The 23,175-nt window shown below is 43.7% G+C and overlaps 1 protein-coding gene across 1 annotated transcript in view; it reads left to right on the top strand.

Annotated features, from left to right (window-relative positions):
* Window positions 1-23,175, top strand: part of LOC139409029 (cadherin-related 23) — a 611,517-nt gene that overhangs the window by 305,941 nt on the left and 282,401 nt on the right. Inside the window, exons 10-11 of the mRNA XM_071153685.1 lie at window positions 9,696-9,884; window positions 22,691-22,840. Coding sequence (XP_071009786.1) covers window positions 9,696-9,884; window positions 22,691-22,840 — 339 coding nt within the window. The remainder of the gene's footprint in view (window positions 1-9,695; window positions 9,885-22,690; window positions 22,841-23,175) is intronic.

The raw sequence follows: 23,175 nt of genomic DNA, 5'->3' as shown, positions 1-23,175 counted from the left end.
GGGAGGATAAAGGAATGGAAGATGTTCTTAATGTTGATGGAGTCCTGCCAGGCCAATGCTTTGGAGATTACTTGCTCCTTCTCTCTCCCTCTTCATCTTTGTCTTTCTGAGCCAGATGTAGATTCCGAATATCCCTTCACTGAGCCGTGAATAGTCTCTCTCACTCTCCCTCTCTTTCTCTCTCAATTTGGTACATTCTGTCATAGTGGGAGTCTTTTCTTCTCACCCCTGGCCTCTTCATCTCCTTACTTACACTTCTATGCTTCCCCTCCTCCTCTCCTCACCAAATGGTTCCCACAGTTTGAGAGAGGGGGCATGAAATGAATTTTAGTGTGGCAACGGGAGAGGGGGAAGAGTTGGTTATTCCTGTAGAAGTACCCTTTACATTGTACATTTTACCATTTTCTAAGAGCATTAGTATAATAATGCAAACAGGGAATTCCATCACATCTTTATTTAAAAATATACCCCTCCCACCTCAGTCGTTATTCTTGATTGAAATCAACCATTTCAGCAAACTAGGAGAAAATTCATAGACCAAAATAAAAATTTATTTTTGAAAATGTATAATATGGAGATTTTCCTTCCCTCTTCTTTGGTGTCTTTATTGATTCTGAGTACTGTAGTAATATAACCATTTTTTCAATTTTAGACCAGCTTAGATAGTGGTTGCGTCCAAAAGGGCACCCTATTCTCTTTATAGTGCCTTACTTTTGACCAGGGCCCACAGGGCACAATAAGGAATAGGGTGCCATTTGGGATACAATCAGTTTTGAGTGTGTGGGGCTCAGCATTCAACACCATAGTCCGCTCCAAGCTCATCACCAAGCTCAAGACCCTGGTGCTGAACACCTCCTTCTGCAAATGGATCCTGGACATCCTGATGGGCCGCCCCCCAGGGATGAGGGTAGGCAACAACACATCCGCCAGGCTGACCCCAACACCATCATCAAGTTTGCTGACTGTGATAGAACTTGTCGTAACGTGACTATCATTAATGAGATTAGTGTTATTTTATCAAATCAATGAACTATGTTTAATTATTACATGATTAAATTAATATGTAACAATTAACTCATTAATAACTTCTGACACCATGGGATAACGTATTTAACAAGTTACTCTCTCCCGAATTAAACTCTTTCAAGATATATTAACATCTATAGATAGTCAATTATTATTACCTCATCAGTCTCATTCTGAACATCATTGACCTCGTAAATCTGCACGAACCCTAGCCTAAGTGATGATTCAGCGATACACAAAATAGCTTCAAAATAGTTATTCAATAACTAACTAAATAATCACACAGAAATACATAAACACACACACTACAGATTATTGATTACTAACATAATGCAATGAAACAGTCCCTTGTGAACTAACCCGATATGATGGCTTGTTACACAATGGAAATGGTGTGGGGAAAGATAGAGCGGGAGAGACAAAGTGAGTGGAATTATTGTACATACATTGGGAAAACACGCTCACCGTAAATATGGATATTTAGCAGCTTAACAACCGCCCATTCAGATTTAGAAATGCAACGTTTATTTATGCTTAGATGTCTTTCTGTCGTCTCTCTGTTGAAACCACTTGTCCGTCTATGGCGAGTAGTTCGAGGGATGTAACACTCTTGGTTTGTGGACCAGAGGTCACAATGTCCTTTGTAGTTGTAGGTGTAACGGCTTTCTTTGGGTGAAGTAGAGTCGGACCAAAATGCAGCGTGGCTATTGCGATCCATGTTTATTTAACAATGATGAAACACGAACTGTACAAAAACAATAAACGTAATGTGAAAACCGAAACAGCCTAAACTGGTGCAAACTAACACAGACAGGAACAAGGACACTAAGGACAATCACCCACGAAACACTCAAAGAATATGGCTGCCTAAATATGGTTCCCAATCAGAGACAACGATAAACACCTGCCTCTGATTGAGAACCACTTCAGACAGCCATAGATTTAACTAGAACACCCCACTAAGCTACAATCCCAATACCAACACACCACATACAAAAGCCCATGCCACACCCTGGCCTGACCAAATAAATGAAGATAAACACAAAATACTTCGACCATGGCGTGACAGTAGGCTTCTTTTGTTCTGGAGTGGTCGTTAGAATTGATACGTAAGATGTACCACACTGTGGTGAGAGGGAAATGTTCATCCCCTCTTGTCTTCAGTTGAGTTTCCTAGACTACCAGTACTTAAACAGCTGTAGACTGTGAACAGTAGTCTTCATCTTTGTCACACCAGCCTTCGCTTTGGCTCCCGCTCCTGTCCAGCTCAGGCGTTCGGCGTCGCCGGCCTTCTAGCTGTTGCCGAACCTGCTGCTGGCAAATGCCCTTCACTCATCAACCCCGGACTTGTCTCGTCCCACCTGGTTCCATCCCCACTCTATCACTGTATATATACTCCCTCTGTCATTTTCTTTGTCGGTCATTGTAAATGTTGCTTTTTTTTCCCGCGAGGAATCTCTCCTACTATTTCCTGAGTATTTTATTATTTAGCACTTTGGGTTTTGTCCCGCTTAATAAACTCAGTAGTTCAAAACCTGCAACTGCCTCCTGCCTACTCCTCTCTACACTTGTGACAGAATGACCGATGACCGACCCAAGGGAACAGGAAGCAGCAGGACATCCCGACCTCTCCACTATAAGGAGAAGCTCCTATTCCACAACTCGTACCTGGAGCACCTCAGGACTGCCATGGACGAGGTGCTCCGGACCTTATGCCAGCTTCAGGCTACACCACCACCTTTCCAGCTCGCCACGGTCGTTCCAGCTACCACACCACCATCTACATCACCCAGTCTGATCAGCAACATCCACCTGCCCCTCCCGGAGTGATTTGACAGCACCCCAGCTCATTGTAAGGGGTTTCTCCTGCTTTGTGACCTCCACCTTGCCAATCATGCCGGGATGGCCTCTGAGAAGGACAAGGTGTCCTTGGTGATCTCGGTGCTGACAGGCCGGGCTCTAGAGTGGGTGCACGCCGTGTGGGAGAGGGACGGTCCAGTAGTGCAGTCCTATGAGCACTTCACCCAACTCTTCCTTGCAGTGTTTGACCACCCTACAGATGGCCGAGAGGGAGGTGAGCACCTCCTTCATCTACGCCAGGGTTTCCAGGACAACGTCTGAGTATGCTCTGGATTTCCTGATGGTGGCTGCCTCCACTGGCTGGAACGACCAGGTCCTTTTGATGGTTAAACGCAGCAGTCTACAGGCGGCCGTCCAGACCGGGCTAGCCTGTAGCGATGAGGACCTCATGCTGGACCAGCTCATTGCCATGGCCATCCGCCTGGATAATCTCCTGCGTGCATGTCGTCGCCCATCCTGGGGGTTTGGGTCTCTCCCAGGAACCTCCAGTGAGACTGAGCCCATGGAGGTGGGCACAACGCAACTTCCCCAAGAGGAACGTCAATTTCGTCATCAACAGGGTCTCTGCTCCTACTGCGGGGAGTTGGACCACCCCTGGAACACCTGTCCCAGAAGGAGAAGGAAGCGACAGGCCGTCGCTCCTGCACCTTCCCAGGTAGGTGTGGACGTGCCTTGCTCCTCTCTGTCCACCCAGCTTGTCCTCCTTCTGGTCACCTTCCCAGACTATCCTAGCCCCCCACTGAGTCCTGCCCTAAAGGACTCAGGTTCTGCCGGCAATTTCCTAGACCCGTCGGTGGCCTTATCATTACGCCTTCCTCTAGTCCCTTTACAACCCCCTATCCCAGTCCATTCCCTAGACAACCATACCCTAGAAAAAGGATTGGTGCCAGACTACGATTCCCATTTCCCTCACAGTTCACAACCACCATGAATGCATCACTTAACTCATCTTAGACTCTTCTGCATACCCCGTAGTTTTAGGTTTTCCCTGGTTACAGTTGCATAACCCCAGGATGTTGTGGACAGAGAGGAGGTTGTTGGGTTGGTCGCAGGAGTGTCAGGGGAGGTGTCTCTCTGTGTCTATCTGTGCCACCTCCGTGGAAAGTCCAGACCATGGTCGTGGCCTGTTCCATCCAACCTCAAGGCGGTGCAGCACTTCCTTGGTTTTGCCAACCATTTCAGGTGCTTCATTAGGGGTTTCAGCACAATGGTGGCCCCTCTCAGCTCCCTGACTGAGTAGGCCAACGAAGCCTTCCATGCGATCAAGGAACATTTTACGAACGCACCTGTTCTGGCTCATCCTGACCAATCTCTGCCCTTCATCGTGGAGGTGGACGCCTCCGATGTTGGAGTAGGGGCTGTTCTCTCCCAAAGCACTGCATCTCTGCCTAAACTCCATCCATGCACCTTCTACTCACCAAAGCGGTCTCCCGCGGAGCGGAACTACGACATGGGGGATAGTGAGTTGCTGGCCATCAAGAATGCGCTGAAAACAGCACTGGCTGGAGGGTGCTCAACACCCATTCCTTGTTTGGATGGACCACTGGAACCTAGAGTATTTACGAGCAGCCAAGAGGCCGAACCTGCGTCAGGCCAGGTGGGCCCTATTGTTCGCCAGGTTTGACTTCACCCTCTCCTACCGGACGGCATCTAAGAACATCATGGCCGATGCGTTATCCGGGTGAATGACACAAAGGATTGGAGGGAGAAAGTGACACCCATTATTCCCCTGTCCCGCATTGTGGCTCCTGTAGTGTGGAATGTGGATGTGGACAATCGTCGAGCCCTGCCCACTGTCCCGAGGGGCGTACCTACGTGCCCTCTAATGTGCAGGACCATCTCCTCTCCTGGGCACACACAGCACCTGTGTTGGGGCACCCGGGTATAGCCCGTACTATCGACTGTCTCTCCGCCAAGTACTGGTGGAATATCTTGGCTTAGGATGTCCGGGTTAACGTCTCTTCCTGCTCCCCCTGCGCACAGATCAAGACACCAATACAACTCCCCTTTGGCAAACTCCACCCGCTGCCAGTACCACATTAACCCTGGTCCCATCTCTCCATGGACTTTGTCACAGACCTTCCCCCCTCGGAGGGGCACACCACCATCCTGGTCGTTGTGGACTGGTTTTCAAAAGCATGTAGTTTGATTCCTCTGCCCGGTCTCCCTACGGCCATGCAGACCGTGGTGGCTCTCTTCTCTCACGTATTCCGGCAATACGGGATCCCGGAGGACATCGTGTCTGACCGTTGGTCCTCAGTTCACCTCGCGTGCCTGGAAGGCCTTAATGGAACAACTGGGGGTCACGGTCAGCCTCACTTCCGGGTACCGTCCCCAATCAAATGGTCAATCAAGTGTGCCGAGGAGGTATGGAACACAGCGCACACCCGTCTCCAGCATGTCGTCCTCCGGCAGAAGGCACAGGCCAATCGTCACCACAGTGTGGCCTCAGTCTTTCACCCCAGGCCTTTTCCCCCTCCTGTGCAGCTCAGGCGTTCGGCGTCACCAGCCTTCCACCAGCTGCTGAACCTGCTGCTATATAGTGCTTTAATGAACTCAGTAGTTCAGAACTTGTGACTGCCTCTTGCCTACTCCTCTCTAAACTTGTGACAATCTTCTTCACTTGTGAAGAGTTTCAGAGGGTCTTACCATTTTATGTTCTTGTAGGTTAAAACCCTTTGTCGGACGTGTAGCCACCCCTCCATCTGTAGAGATTTAATTAACCATAGGTAACATATTCAGCTCGAACTGCACGTTGACTGGTCTCAATGGTTGATTATTCAGGGTACAGCTATGAAGGCAGCAACCCGGCACGTTTTGGTATAATGTACATTTCGTTACGAGTCCTTTTTTCAACTCTGGTTGAAAGGGGGGGGGGGGGCGTTCCATCACGCCGGCATAATGTCTGTGCTCACGTGGTCTCACGTAGTCTCTCTGTGTAACACTCAGACATCCCATTCTCAGTACTGCAGAGCCAAAGGCAGAGTTTCTGCAAGGTATTTACGATCTGGTTGTTAAGTCATAAACCGGGCCTACTCCCCCTGGAGAGAGTTTGGCTATCTGTCAGCCATTGAACTAGATGATCTGGCACCTTTGATCCTCACCCAGGAGAGAGAGTCATGACAAACTGATCATAGACGAAAATGAGGAAGCCTATAGGGAAGATGTCAGAAACCTGACAGTGTGGCGCCAGGACAACAACCTCTCTCTTAATGTCAACAAGTCAAAGGAGCTGATCGTGGACTACAGAAAACGGTGGGGTGAGCACGCCCTCATCCATGTCAATGAGGCTGTACATTCTTAGAAAAAAAGAGTGAACAAAGGGTTTTCCAGCTGTCCACATAGGCAAACCCTTTTAAGTTCCAGGTAGAACCGTCGTGGAAATTCTACACCGTGTCATAGAAATTACCACTAGGGATACTCAAAGTCGATCTTAAATGAATCAATGTTTATTATCAGCATGCTGGAGAGGTTGCAACAAACGTAATGCACCATAGTGAACATCTGTCAGAAGCTCTGCTGGGGTAGTCCAAGCAGTTGTCTTATATGCGGCTATAAACAGATAAGTTATATTTGCATGATTTAGCATAATTAATTCATCATTAGTATTGTTTTTATCAGGTGACAGACTAATAACATGTGACAGACCAATACCTCACTAGGCTTCTTCTTTCTAAGCTGAGACCTTGAAACTGAGATATTTTTTGTTCTCAAAACAAGGTTTGGGCGTACTGCCAAATTGCAGGTACTGTTAGCGAGGATTTGTTCAGTCAGTCACTTGCATGAACACAGAAATTGGTTTATAAAAAAGCACAAATGTAGAACATAGAAATTGCTAAATAGAAAAGCACAAGTATACATTTTCCACAACAGAATGCTTTTGGGTTCCAGGTAGAACCCTTTTGGATTCCACTTTAACCCTCTGTAGAAAGGGTTTTACAGTACATGGAGCTCTAAAGGGAGTCAAAAGGGTTGTACTTGCAACCAAAAAAGGGTTCTTCAAAGGGTTCTCCTATGGGGACAGCCAAAGAAACCTTTAAGATTTTGGACAGCACCTTTTTTTTCTAAGAGTGTACTGGAGTGGGTCGAGAGATTCAAACCCTCGGTGTCCACATCACTAAGGTATTAACATGATTCACAAACAGTTGTGAAGAGGGCACGACAATGCCTCTTACCCCTCAGGAGGCTAAAAAGATTTGGCATGGGCCCTCAGATCCACAAAAAGTTCTACAGCTGCACCATTGAGAGCATCTTGGCCGGCTGCATTATTTCTTCGCAAAGCAACTGCAAGACACCTACAGAGGGTGGTGATGGCCCACTACAACACTGGGGCCGAGCTTCTTGCCATACAGGACCTCTATATCAGGCGGTGTCAGAATAAGGCCCAAAAAAGTGTCAAAGACTCCTGCCAGCCAAGGCAAGCGATACCAGTGCACCAAGTCTGAAACCAACACGACCCACTCCCAAGCCATAAGACTGCTAAATTAGACCGCTAAATAGCTCATCAAATGACTACCTGGACTACCTGCATTGACCCTTCTTTGTACTACCTCTCCTGCAATGACTCTATGCACACATACTGGACTCTACCCACACACACGTACACTGACACCCGATCTCACACACACACACACACACACACACACACACACACACACACACACACACACACACACACACACACACACACACACACACACACAACATGCAGCACACATGCATACTGATGCCACACTTTCACAGTCACCACATACAATGCTGCTACTGCCTCTTATCTATCATTTTGCCTCGTCACTTTACCCCTACCTACAGTATATATACATAACTACCTCAATTAACTCGTACCCCTGCACATCGACTTGGTACTGGTACTCCCTGTATATAGCCATGTTATTTTCACTCGTTATTGTTATTCGTTATTTACTGTGTATTTATTGCTTGTGTCACTATTTATATTTCTTGGAAGAGGATGTACATGCCTCTAAACGACACAAAACCCTGATTACCCACAATGCACCACTTTTGTCCGAACCTTTCCAATTGCCTGTGACATCGCTCTGTCACTTTTACAATAAAAGACAAAACCCTTTTCTATTTCCCCACTCTCACCTCTTTTCATCTCCCCGCTCCTCCCATTATCGACAGAGAGAGCAAAAGAAAGAGAGCAAAAAAAGAGAGGGAGAGAGTAATGGGACTATTTTCTCTTAAATCTCATTGTGTGTGTGATGTGTATCTACAGTGAACTCTTCACGCCCCCACTTAGAGATGCTTTCTATGATTGCTTTGAGTCACTCTGCCCCCCCGATCCAATAAAGGTACAGCTGTAAATACCTGAAGGAGATTGGTTACATCCCAAATGGAACCCTACCCCTATAAAGTCTTATGGGCCCTGGTCAAAAGTAGTACACTATTTATACATTTTAATTTAACTAGGCAAGTCAGTTAACGGTTGAGCTAACGTGCGCTAATGTGATTAGCATGACATTATAAGTAACAAGAACATTTCCCAGGACATAGACATATCTGATATGGGCAGAAAGCTTAAAGTCTTGTTAATCTAATCGAACTGTCCAATTTACAGTAGCTATTACAGTAAAAAAATACCATGCTATTGTTTGAGGAGAGTGCACACCAACAAAAAACTTTTATGACGGCAGCTGCTTTGATACATTGACCTCTGAAGGTAAAAATAATGTACTTACATTCAGTAATCTTGCTCTGATTTGTCATCCTGAGGATCCCAGAGATAAAGTTTTGTTTTATAAAATCCTTTTTTATATTCAAATGCAGGAACTGGGTTCTTCAGTTTTAACCCCTGCTGTGTCTGGCTCCGCACACACCCCGTCCGGCCATCTAGATGTGTGAAAGAAAGTGTATAAGCTAATGATCCATCATGTATAACATTCCTGGTAGTGTGTAAACTTAAATTATGTATTGCCATATCATTTTTGTATGTTCTTTATGTATCATTTGACCAATTTGGCACATTTGGGCAGACTTGATACAAAACATTGTCCAGTATTGAAATGCTTCACTGGATCAATCGGAAACTTTGCACACACATCTAAATTGCACCTAAACTGCAATAAGACATTATGGCCTTTCTCTTGCATTTCAAAGATGATGAAAAAATGTAATAATAAAATAAGCATGCGTTTTTGTTTGTACTATCTTTTACCAGATCTAATGGGTTATATTATCCTACATTAATTTCACACTTACACAAACTTCAAAGTGTTTCCTTTCAAACGGTATCAAGAATATGCATATCCTTGCTTCAGGTCCTGAGCTACATGCAGTTAGATTTGGGTATGTAATTGTAGGCAAAAAAAAAAAAAAAGTCCAATCTTTTTAAGAACAAATTCTTATTTATAATGACTGCCTACACTGGCCAAACCCGGACGACGCTGGGCAAATTGTGAACCGCCCTATGGGACTCCCAATCACGACCGGTTGTGATAGAGCCTGGAATCAAACCAGGGTGTCTGTAGGGACACCACTGCACCAATCGGAAGCCCAGTGTAGGGAATAGGGTGCCATTTGGACGCATCTATTGAGTGCTTACTGCTTTCACTCCACCAGAACAATTTTAGCTCCAATATGACACCTCTCTCACTTTCTCATTCGCTCTCTTGTTCACACTGGAAATTAATTGCACTTGCACTTATTTGCCTGTCTTCCCTGCCCGTCCTCCTCCGATACTCCCCCTGTGTCTCTCTCTCCGCTCTCTCTGTCTCTCTGTCTCTCTCTCTCTCTCTTTCTCTCTCTCTCTCTCTCTCCCCCGTTTCTCCCCTCCATTCTTCCCTCAGGGCACAGAGTTGAACGATGACCGTACACCGTCAGATGCCTCGGTGATGACCACCTTCACCATCCTGCTGATTGACAAGAACGACAACGCGCCCAAGTTCAACAGCTCCGAGTACAGTGTGCACATCACCGAGCTGGCCCAGGTGGGCTTCGCCCTGCCTCTCTTCATACAGGCTGAAGACAAGGATGAGGTGGGTTACCATCACCACGCATGCATGCCTGTAACAATATATATGGCAACAAAAGGTAACAAACGGTAATAAGCGGTAACACTTTGTTTGACACGGTTGAAAGTTCCTGGGATCAGGACAGAATAAGTAGGAAATCCGGAATCCTCCAACCGGGATATCTGGAAAAACTGAGAATTTTGGGAACTTTAATGGAATCTTGCAATCCTAGATGTTGAGTTGGCTCAGTACAGCAGTATAGATTCAGATGTAGTGTATTTTAGCAGTAGTGAGTAGTTGCAGAGGAGACATTGTGCTGTGCTGAGTGAGTGTGTCAGCCCAGTGGGAAAGCAGCCCTATTCAACAGCATCCTCTTTAGTTTTCCATCATGTGTCCGCCACTTCCCATTAGCTCTATCTAACATCCCACCACGCTGACACACAGACACACATACACATGCGCTCATAAACAGACACACAGACAATCTTCTTACACACACACTTGCTCGATCACTCACAGCAGCCCAAGACTAGGAGCCCCATTTGACTAGACTACAATTTAATTTGCTTTGGAAGATATGGGATAGAGCATCAAATTATACCTAACGAGGAAAATCAATCACCACAGGTTGAGATAAGCCGAAAGCTAGTCAACTCTGATTGATTCCAGCACCACAGCCGCCAGGATGAAATTTGATAGATAACTGCAAGTCAAGTGGAGAGAGAACGAGAAGGAGGGAGAGAAGGAGCAGAAGAGGGAGGTAGAGGGGTTGGGAAAGAGTGAAGAAGGTGTAGAGAAACTAGCATAACTAATGGAGTACTGGCAGGAAGTTAAGTGAATAGGGCAGTCATACAGACAGAGGGAAGCTGAGATAGTCAGAGTGAGAGGTGGAGGGAGAGAAGAAGAGAGAGAGAAAGGGGTGAGGATAGAGAGAGCGAGGCTGCGGGAGAGATAGAAAGACAGAGAGAGAGAGTGAGAGAGATGCAGAGAGACAGAGTATGTGTCTGATGGAGAGATAGTGGCTTAGCAGCAGGTTTGTTTATTCATGTCATGGAGTGTGTTTGTCTTGTCAGCATGGCGATGGATAGGAGTGCTAGGAGCTCCTCCACCAGGTGGTGACGGGCACACCTGGTAGAGGATAAGAGGGGTGCTGCTCTCAGACTGCGCCCTATCCCATATTCAACCCTCTGCCCCCAGAGGCTGTCAGTGTCAGAGCATATATGTGTGTGTGTGTGTGTGTGTGTGTGTGTGTGTGTGTGTGTGTGTGTGTGTGTGTGTGTGTGTGTGTGTGTGTGCGCGCGCATGTGTGTGTGTGTGCATGTGTGTGTGTGTGTGCGCGCGCATGTGTGCCCATGTGTGTGCGTTTGTGTGCGTTTGTGTGCGCATGTGCAAAAGTTGGCAGAGGAAATTTACAAAAAATAACACACGTGCATGGCATTTAAAAAAAATAAAGAATGTTGCCATCCGACTCTCCTCAATTCCTCCCAGGCAAAAATCATGCCTCTATCAATACAAGCTGTGCCCCTGTGAATTATCCATAATAGATGCCTTTAGGTTTATTTCCATTCTTCTCTCTATTTTTTTTATCTAGGCAAGTCAGTTAATATCAAATTCTTATTTACAATGACGGCCTAGGAACAGTGGGTTAACTGCCTGTTCAGGGTCAGAACGACAGATTTGCACCTTGTCAGCTCAGGGATTTGATCTGGCAACCTTTCGGTTACTAGTCCAACACTCTAACCACTAGGCTACTCTGCCGCCCCAAATGGTGCCTCTATGTAAGCTGGGTAGGCTCAAGGCGGACAGCTACATAGCTACAGTAGATGGATTTCAAACAGATCTACAGCGGAGAATGAATCAGAATGCAGCCCCAACTGGGTCATCCCTATTCAACCCCCAGCTTAACTACACTCCCTACCTGTCCATCACTAGTGATGAGTACCTAATGGCACCAAAGTCCCTATATAGTGCATTACTTTTGACCGGGGCCCGTACACACAAATGGTGCTATGTTTACTGAACAAAAATATAAACGCAACATGCAACAATTTCAAAGATTTCATATAAAGACATCAGTCAGTTGAATTAACTAGAACCATATCTATGGATTTCACATGACTGGGCAGGGGTGCAGCCATGGGGAGCCAGGCCCAGCCAATCAGAAGGAATTTTTCTCCACAAAAGACCCCCCACCGTCTTTCAGGCGATCCCACAGGTGAAGAAGCCATTATAAGCACCCTTTTAAGGTTCTGAGACTGACAAAAAAAAGCTCCCACATGAGTAAGAGACGAATGGGAGCATGATGTTCCCTGTTAAGATAATGAATATATTAGTGTTGGGAAAATGATGCTTTCTGAAGCCTTTGGGGCTTTCACCAAATTGTGTCGAAAAAGTGTTAATTCCTCAGAGCTTTTAACACAGTGCACACTAGTCAGGTTGATGGGTTATCTTGGCAAAGCAGAAATGCTCAATAACAGGAATGTAAACACATTTTGACCTACCGGCTCAAATCGGTCTTATAAAGCGTGATTTGAAGTGATTTGTTTTTTTACATTGGATAAAAGTAGAGACTCAGAGCTACAACATGGTATAGCAAACACCACATTTTTGAGGAACAATGAGAAAGTAATTCTGATTTGAAAGTTGATAAACTTGTAAACTCATTTTTGAGAAAAGGGCCTTTGAATGTTTTGGTACCTATTGGAGAGCTCTCCTTTGTCTACACCCATTCAGCATGGTTCACACACTCTTAAGCCAGCCCCACCCAATGATTAATGTGTGAGGTCATGTGCTAAACATAATAGTAAAAATTAAGACTAAAAGTGGTAAAAGTAGTAGCCTACAATAAGGACAAATTCCAGGAAAACAGAAAGTTCCAGATAAATATTAGATGACGCTATCTCAGACACACTTCAAATCAAAGTTTATTTGTCACGTTCCAAATAAAACAGGTGTAAGACCTTACAGTGAAATGCTTACTTACAGGCTCTAACCAATGGTGCCAAAAAAATGGTGTGTGTGTGTGTGTGTGTGTGTGTGTGTGTGTGTGTGTGTGTGTGTGTGTGTGTGTGTGTGTGTGTGTGTGTGTGTGTGTGTGTGTGTGTGTGTGTGTGTGTTTGTGTGTTTAAGTAAAGAAATAAAACCAGAGTAAAATGACATTTGAAAAAAGAGTAGCAAGGCTATTATTCAGACACCTGTTAGTCAGGCTTATTGAGGTAGTATGTACAAGTAGGTATCGTTAAATGACGATGCATGTATGATGAATAGAGAGTAGCAGAAGCGTAAAAAGAGGGGTTGGCGGGTTGTGTGACACAATGCATATAGCCCGGTTAGCCAATGTGAGGGAGCACTGGTTGGTCTGGCCATTTCCGTAGTATGTACATGGATGTAGAGTTAAAGTGACTATGCATATAAGATAAACAGAGAGTAGCAGCAGCATAAAAGAGGGGTTGGGGGGGCACACAATGCATATAGTCTGGGTTACCTGTTCATGAGGCTTATGGTTTGGGAGTAAAAACTGAAGGAAGTTTTTACCCCCAAAAATAAGCCTTTTTGTCCTAGACTTGGCACTCCGGTACCGCTTGCCATGCTGTAGTAGAGAGAACAGTCTATGACTGGGGTGGCTGGGGTCTTTGACAATTTTTAGGGTCTTCCTCTGACACAACCTGGTGTAGAGGTCCTGGATGGCAGGCAGCTTTTCCCCAGTGATGTACCGTGCACACTACTCTCTGAAGTGCCGAGCAATTGCCGTACCGGGCAGTGAAGCAACCGGTCAGGATGTTGCAGCTGTAGAACCTTTTGAGAATCTCAGGACCCATGCCAAATCCTTTTAGTTTCCTGAGGGGGAATAGGCTTTGTCCTCTTCACGACTGTCTTGGTGTGTTCGGACCAATCTAGTTTGTTGTTGATGTGGACACGAAGGAATTTGAAGCTCTCAACCTGCTCCACTACAGCCCCGTCGATGAGAATGGGGACGTGCTCGGTGCTCCTTTTCCTGTAGTCCACAATCATCTCCTTAGTCTTGGTTACGTTGGGGGTTAGGTTGTTATTCTGGCACCACCCGGCCAGGTCTCTGACCTCCTCCCTATAGGCTGTCTCGTCGTTGTCAGTGATCAGGCCTACCACTGTTGTGTCGTCAGCAAACTTAATGATGGTGTTGGAGTCGTGCCTGGCCATGCAGTCGTGGGTGAACAGGGAGTACAGGAGGGGACTGAGCACGCACCCTTGGGGAGCTCCATTGTTGAGGATCAGCGTGGCAGATGTGTTGCTACCTACCCTCACCACCTGGGGGCGGCCTGTCAGGAAGTCCAGGATCCAGTTGCAGAGGGAGGTGTTTAGTCCCAGGATCCTTAGCTTGGTGATGAGCTTTGAGGGTACTATGGTGTTGAATGATGAGCAGTAGTCAATGAACAGCATTCTCACATAAGTGTTCCTTTTGTCCAGGTGGCAAACGGCATGAGTGGTCAAACATTTCGGTTAGACTTCCACAAGCTTCCCACAATAAGTTGGGTGAATTTTGGCCCATTCCTCCTGACAGAGTTGTTCTAACTGAGTCAGGTTTTCAGGCCACCTTGGACATTTCTCCAAAAAGTACGATCCCCATGTGCAGTTGCAAACCGTAGTCTGTCTTTTTTATGGCGGTTTTGGAGCAGTGGCTTCTTCCTTGCTGAGCGGCCTTTAGGTTGTGTCGTTATAGGACTCGTTTTACTGTGGATATAGATACTTGTCTACCTGTTCCCTCCAGCATTTTCACAAGGACCTTTGCTGTTGTTCTGGGATTGATTTGCACTTTTTGCACGAAAGTACATTAATCTCTAGGAGACAGAACTTGTCTCCTTCCTGAGTGGTATAATGGCTGTGTGGTCCCATGGTGTTTATACTTGCGTACTATTGTTTGTACAGATGAACATGGTACATGGTGTTTGGAAATTGCTCCCAAGGATGAACCAGACGTGTGGAGGTCTACATTTTTTTTCTGAGGTCGTGGCTGATTTCTTTTGATTTTCCCACGATGTCAAGCAGGGAGGCACTGAGTTTGAAGGTAGGCCTTGAAATACATCCACAGGTATGCCTCCAATTCACTCAAATGATGCCAATTAGCCTATCAGAAGCTTCTAAAGCCATGACATAATCTTCTGGCATTTCCCAAGCTGTTTAAAGGCACAGTCATCTTATTAAATGTAAGCTTCTGACCCACTGGAATTGTGACACAGTGAATTATAAGTGAAATAATCTGTCTGTAAACAATTGTTGGAAAAATTACTTGTGTCATGCACAAAGTCGATGTCCTAACTGACTTGCCAAAACTATAGTTTGTTAAAACCTCTTACTTCTACCCCCTCCTTTTTCGAACATGCTGTTAAAACTTTTCAGCGTCCTGCTACTCATGCCAGGAATATAGTATATGCATATGATTAGTATGTGTGGATAGAAAACACTCTGAAGTTTCTAAAACTGGTTAAATCACAGCTGTGACTATAACAGATTGTGTGTTTCATTGAAAAACGCAAGAAAAACTGCTCTCTGAAAGCTAAAAATAATTTCCATAAGTCACTTTCATGTGTTGTTAAAAGAGGACAAAATTTAATATCGACCTGCATGCAATTCATACAAATTCCACACGATGTCGCCATTGTCGTCATTTTCAATATAATTTTTTGTTGGAAAATCCAAGTATCTGGCTTCCGTTTCTTCCAGTCTCCACCAGGACGCTGTAAATGTGGACAATGGCAGCCATTGATTTGCAGACGAGGAGCTATTGAATATACATCGCCCTGTAATCATTTTGATAGATTAAACGTTTACTAATACCTAAAGTTGGATTACAAAAGGATTTCGAAGTGTTTTGTGAAAGTTTATCGTCAACTTTTTTAATTTAAAAAAATGACGCAGCGTTTAAAAACAATGTTTTTTTCTGAATGACACAGCTTCCATAGAAAGCTATTTTGGGTATATATGGACCGATTTAAACGAAAAAAAGACCCAATAGTGATGTTTATGGGGCATATAGGAGTGCCAAGAAGAAGCTCGTCAAAGGTAATGAATGTTTTATATTTTATTTCTGCGTTTTGTGCTGCGTCGGATAAGCAGAGTCTTTGTTTACGTCGCATTCAGGCATTTTGAGGTGGTGCATGCTATCAGATAATACCTTCTCATGCTTTCGCCGAAAAGCATTTTAAAAATCTGACTTGTTTGCTAGGTTCACAACGAGTGTAGCTTTAATTCAATACCCTGCTTGTGAATTTTGATCAAGGTTTGAGTTTTAACGAGTACATTTAGCATTTAGCGTAGCGCATTTGCATTTCCAGGTGCCTACTTGAGACATATGCGTCTCAAGTAGAATCAAGAAGTTAACCAGAAATTTGTTGAGTGGGTGAAAAAGTGTTTTAATGACTTCAACCTAAGTGTATGTAAACTTCCGACTTCAACTGTATGTGCTGCCAAAAAATACAACTAATTATTGCTTTCTAAAAGAAACTCACCATCGAAGAAAGCACTGGCATAATGGTGAAATCAGTGGGATCTCGCATTTTGAAACACGTTTCAAAAAAGCATGTGATTAAACGAAGATATCATTGATCACATGTTAATCTAACCTTGAAATGAGCATTGGTACATTTTGTCGGATCAAACTGCATCGGCTCTCTGGTATCAAACGTCCCATCACTTGTCTATATTTACTATTATCTACTTAACCTGATAGTAAGTTATATTACATTTAAAATGGAGGTGTAGTTATCACTATTTAAACATAAATGAATTAAATTATACATAGTAAGTTATTCAAAGTAAATTTGGTGTTAATTAGGATAGCTCTACATTTAAAGTTGACATAACTATGTTGCTATTGATTTAACTAGGAAGTGTAAGTTAAACTGACAAATGGTGAAGTTAACTGTATTGTATTAGTCAAAGTAAATTTGGTGTGAGTTAGTATAACTTCACATTTAAAGTTTGTATTGCTTGAAATATGCTGCACAACTTTTTGACTGGAAATAATACGTTGAAACAACAACAAAGAATTACCCTATGTAGGGACTAGGGTGCCATTTGGGGTGCAACCCTAGATTAACACACACACACAGCATACACAGGTTAACACAACAACAAAGACACTACCTCACTCCACAATAACACACATACACATGAATGCATGTACAAACACCTGCACATAAAAAAAAAACCAGTAGAGACTGATGAAAGGTAGAATGTTGAGGATTGGCTCATTGTAATGTCTGGAATTGAATTAATGGAACAATATCAACGACATGCAAATTAAAGTTTTGTATTCATAAATATTTATCCCACTGCCAGCCTCCACTTGTCACAATTACAAGGCAGAGTTGACATTGACAGATGCATTACTATATGCACTGCTAACCCACACGTCGAGAGGGAGAGTGTCAGAGATGTTCCATTTTTACTAGTGGGTGACACAAGTGGTAGTTACAGAGCTCTTTCTTCATCACTCTTCTCTGTTTGAATCTAAAACTTTCCGCTCGAAACTTGTCACTAAACTTTGTGACAGCCACATCTGACAGGACCTTGGTATGAGAGCTTCTGAGAAAGAGAGAGAGAGGCAAATGGATGGGCAATTACGTTTATGGGCAGTTTGAGGTGACATCCCTGCATATTGAATATTTTTTTAAATAGCCAGTCATCAGCCACAATGGTTCTCTGCGAGATGAAAAACAAAACAAAAACATAGGGCCATTTTAACCGCCAAACATAATGCCCTCCACCATCGATCCACTGTCTGAGCCCTAAATGGCCCCCTATTCCCTATAAAGTGAATACCTTGGTAAAATAAAATATTTGGTTGTGCTAAAGGAGGGATTTGAGCTAAGGGATACTGTGAATAATGTGGCATTCATCTTAAAGGAGCCAATAATGGTGTGAAATGGTGAAAGTCAACATGTAAAAAATGTTGCATGTTCTTCATGTTACGCCAGCCTTTGTTTTCTCTTAATCTCTGACTAAGACAACAAAAATTATGTCACTGGATCATGCACACTAAACCAACATGACTAAGAGCAAAAGACCAGGATTAAATCTGAAACCTCGCTATTGTGCGCTTGACATTGAAGCTTTTACCTTGAATGTGATCTCCGTGAACATGGTAACATTGCCTTTAAAAGCTGCATTGTCTACAAGCGTGATCTGAGTGAATCCCAGCCTAAGTGTAGCCGGAGCGATTTAGATAGTCATGCTTGTCAACATGGCTCCTTAAACATCCTCATTTCCTCGACAGCACACCTTATCCTCTCATTGTGTCATTCTGATTTCATCAAACACACACACACACACGCACGCACACACAGTCAGACGGTCCGCAAACATACCTCACACACACACACATACACATACAATTCTGATTTAAACGCATGGCTTCAATGAGCTGCCATTGGCGGTGTAATCATCACTTTAGTAGAAGTGACGGCAGCTGTAGCAGTGGCAGCTTTGTGGGCATGGAGATTTGCTCTATTCTGTACTCAAACGCCCAATTACAATTTACATAATGTTAAACAATACGGTGGAGTGACTTTTATGTGGGAGAGATAAAGAGAGGACGATTCAGATGAGGATACGAGATTATGAACTCCAATAGGGCTCTGGTCAAAAGTAGTGCACTATGTACTGAATAGGGTGCAATATGGAGCGCAACCCGTTGCCTGCCGACAGTTGTCAGACGGATGTTTGGGTCTATTTAGTGGGTTCTAATCTTCACTTGTTTATTTTTTCAGGGGTTGATTTTTTTCCCTCCGTTGTTTGTTCTCTCTTCTTGTCTTTTTCTGCGAAAAAGAGAACCCTCCAGGTGAAATGTTTATTGAACTCCGAAAAATGTTCTCTCTGCGGATCAATCATTCTCCCGCTGTCGTCATGAGCCATTTCGCTGGCAAATGGATTCCCACAGAAATAGAAAAGGGGTCTTTATAATTGGCTGCGGGTGGTGAGACACAGTTCATAACCATGCCACATGCTCTCAGTGGTTTGTGTTGTGTGGGTAGGGTGGTGGTGTATTTGTGTGTGTGGCGGCTGGTGGTTTCCAGTCAGGGGAAGTTAGAGCAGCCACTCTGAGATACGATCTAACCTCTGACCCTGCATCTCAAAGACAGAGATAAGAGAGAAAAGAGATAGATTACAGGTAGAGGGGTGGGTGTACATACTGAGATATATAGAGGGAGGGATGAGAGAGGATAGAGGAATGAAATGTAGAGATAATAAGAAGATAAATGTGCATGGATGGAGCCAATAATTGGTGAATACATGCGTGTGCTTGGCATCAATCGAGCTCCCCATTTCTCAATGTTTTGAAGAGGTTTGTGCTCAGTCAAAATAAAGTCAGACATTTTCTGACTCTCACACTCCAGTAATGAAGGTTTTGTCTTGTACATGCTAGCAGTGTGTACACCAGGGGTGAGAAAAATAGGGCCTAAGCCGATTAACTGCGTGGTGGAGTTAACGAAAAAAATATGTGCGTCTTAGTTCATAGAAGCTCAGTCACATGAGTAACCTTCGATGTCCACTATTGGCGTTTGGGAAAAACTGAGAGGTTTCTGGTTACTTCCTACAAATTTGACTCTAGCGTTTGTACGGTTGTAGCTATTAGCTATTATTACCCAATTCCTGAAAGCTAAGACTCTCAGAAACACATACATGCATTATAAACTATAGGAAAACATAGGATTTTTTTTACACATGGTGCTGTTGCATTTGGAAACTTTTGGCAAAATTAGAATATACCCACTTTTCCTGGCACCACTCCACCACTGGTTAGGGTCATTGGAAAGACCATGGTCTTGAATTGGACTCACGTTTTTCTGGACTTGTTCTTGACCCCCCCCCCCCCCCCCCCTTTTGGTCTTGGTCTTGACGCGGACTCGATTTGCTCCTGTCTTGGTCTTGAATCGGTCTTGCTTTAGATGGTCTCGAACACAACACTGGTGTGTAAGAGTAAATGCTAGTGTGTGTATCTGTAAAAGTACATATGCTGAATGTATGATACTGCTAAGTATCTGGATCTTTATTGATTAACAAATAGTAATTCCTTTTTGCTACATATGTTGTTGCCATAGTACCATTTTAATAATTTTATGATTCAGATATCTAATGGCATGTGCTTGTGAGTCATCACCAGGACAGCATACCTCCTTTTTGTTGTTGAAAAGAACAGTTCACTTTAATCAACAGTTTTCACTTCAATTTAAATATGCCGGAGTAGCAAAAGATCAAATTTTAATCCATAGTCCTTAATGCAGTCCCACATCTCATACTGCAGCTTTTACAGTTTTTTTCGATTGCTAAACGACAGTGGGCACAACTGGAGTCACATGTGCAAAACTCTAACTACAGTCTGCACTACCAACAGTCACCTGAGCTAAACAGTTCACATCACCTGCAAAACTCATTCCAAGCAACACAACTCTTAACACATGGCTCAAAACACGCTCAGTGCAGCCAAACACTATGCACAACCTTCACTGAGATAACACACACTGTCACTCAGAACACACTGAGAGTAAAAACACTAGCATCAAACACCAATACAGAAAATACAAACTTTTCATCTTTACAGTTTGAACAATTTCAGTGACTTCATACAAAGTAATATTTTCTTCAAAGAAAAGAGTGACATTCTTTCACATCATTTATATTTTTTTTTAGAACATAACAATTCTTTAAGGTAAATTAAAATTAGCAGTTTGAACAATTTCAGTGACTTCATACAAAGTAATATTTTCTTCAAAGAAAAGAGTGACATTCTTTCACATCATTTATATTTTTTTTTAGAACATAACAATTCTTTAAGGTAAATTAAAATTAGCAGTTTGCTTCAATAGTCTTGTAGTAATTTACGAAATTACAGTAATGAGAAAAAAAAGGTAGAAACTAAAAGTACATACTGTAATTCGAACAAATAATTGAGGGGCTAATCCTGCCTCTCTCTAGCATCAGGCCACAGGTTTTCTTCAACATCACATCTAATGTTTTCTCTTGCCATGCACCTGGGGAAGAACCTTCTGGAGTGCCTTATCCATCCCTGGCAGTCCTCTGGACTCGTGTCCTCACATCCGGCACGCATGGCTTCCAAAAGAGACATTTGGTCATGTGGTTGGTGACCAAACACTTTCCACCTCCAGGCAGAGAAAAACTCCTCTATTGGGTTGAGGAAGGGTGAATATGCAGGCAGGTACAAAACCATAAATCTGTGATGTGCTGCAAACCAATCTGTGACAGCTGCAGAGTGGTGAAAAGCAACGTTATCGCAAACTGTGACAAAAACTTGGGGTTTCTTACTGGCTCCCCCTGTTCTGCTGGCACTAGCTGAGCATAGAGCTGTTCTAGGAAAGCTATAAGCCTTTCTGTGTTGTATGGGCCAATGAGTGGTGTGTTGAGAAGCAAACCATCATTGGCCATTGCAGCACACATGGTGATATTTCCCCCCCTTTGGCCTGGAACCTCCACAGTGGCCCTTTGACCTATAACATTCCTTCCTCTGCGCCGTGTTTTGGCAAGGTTAAATCCAGCTTCATCGATAAATACAAATGAATGTGGTCTTTCCAGTGCTTCCACCTCCATTACTCTCTGAAAAACAGTAAGTGCACAGTTTTACTGTAGAAATGCTAGTGTTTTTTTTTACTGTAAATATTTTGTATAGCTGTGTACGTAACCTTAGACGTCTTACCTGGACATATTGGTATCTTTGCTCTTTTACCCGTTCACTGTTTCTCTCGAACGGTACAGTGTATAACTGTTTCATTGTAACTTGGTGTTTCTTTAGGACTCGATCAATAGTTGTTGTGCTGACAGAATTAACATTTTCAAATATATCATTATCAGCCAGCACTCTATCTTGAATCTCCCGCAGTTTTATTGCATTGTTGACAACAACCATGTCAACAATAGCATTTTCCTGCGCATAAAAATATTGAAAATATTTTTCCTCTTCCCCCTGTTGGGGGCAGCCTTTGGGTCCTGTTGTAAAAATATATTTTACAGTCAAACTTACTGTAATATATATCTGTGTAAATATTCTATAATTGCAATACAAAATAGATTCCTGTAATGTTTTCATTTACTGTAAGGATGTAACTCTCACCTGTTTGCATGATGGAAAATTCGCATTACAGATGCCACTGTGGATCTTTGCAGATTGGGTTGCACCCTCAACCCTGCCTCTCTCAATGAGAGACCATGGTTCACGACATGGTCTATAAGTGTAGCCCTTATTACATCTGAAATAACAGCTCTTTGTCTTCTTTGTCTTCCTCCACGCATCCGCCCTCTCCCTGCCACCCTTCTCCCTCCACGAACCCATCTTCCTTGTTCCATTTCCAAAATGAGTCTTTCTGAGCTCTACCTATATATACTGTAATATGTGTGTGTGTTCACTAACAAGTCTAAAACAAGACACCTGCTTAGCCTTTCAGCTGAAATTGCAATCAGCAGTGTTTGAAAGGCACAAGGCTGAAATCTATTCCGTTTTGAATGTGTGGTTCACAGTTTTGACAGCAGTGTGTTAGCATTTGAACAAAGTGCTGTAAATCCACAGTGTTGTGCAGGTTGTGGTTAAAGTCATGGGATAAGTGTGTAGAGTTTTGAAAACTGTGTTCAAGCAATGAAAAACGAACTAGAGTTTGGTCCACATGAACTGCTGCTGTGCAGACTGTAGTTAGAGTTTTGCACATGTGACTCCAGTTGTGTCCACTGTCGTTTAGCATTCGAAAAAACTGTATTATCATCCATTTGAATATTTAACCAATATCTAACTCTCTCGCCCTTGTGACCCCTATCCCTCCCTCTCTCCATCCCTCCACCCTCTCCTCTAGGGAGTGAATAGTATGTTTCAGGTGTTCCTAACGGGGAACAACTCGGATCACTTCACCATCTCCCCCACGGCGGTGCAGGGCCGGGCTGACATCAGGATGAGGGTGGCCGTGCCTCTGGACTATGAGAATATTCGCGCCTACAGCTTCTCTGTGAGTTCAATCTGCACGCACACACACACACACACACATACACACTAACGAACACACAAACGCATGCACACAAACACACACCCACACAAAAACTTGTTTACGGCACGTTCTTATTTCCGTTACAAACACACTACCAGTAAAATGTACTTTAACAAGAGCAAGTCATCTGACGTATGGAGCACAGTGAGCAAAGACACTATGGGCAGGTTTCTAGGACCCAGATTTAAGGAGCGATTGGTACATCAATTTTTTTACTTTTAAATTAATTCATTATGTACAAAACATTTGGAACACTTGCTCTTTCTTTGACATAGACTATCCAGGTGACAGCTATA

Source organism: Oncorhynchus clarkii, chromosome 1 (genome assembly GCF_045791955.1).
Source record: "Oncorhynchus clarkii lewisi isolate Uvic-CL-2024 chromosome 1, UVic_Ocla_1.0, whole genome shotgun sequence".
Taxonomy (NCBI): domain Eukaryota; kingdom Metazoa; phylum Chordata; class Actinopteri; order Salmoniformes; family Salmonidae; genus Oncorhynchus; species Oncorhynchus clarkii.
This window is presented reverse-complemented; position numbering and strand designations above follow the sequence as displayed.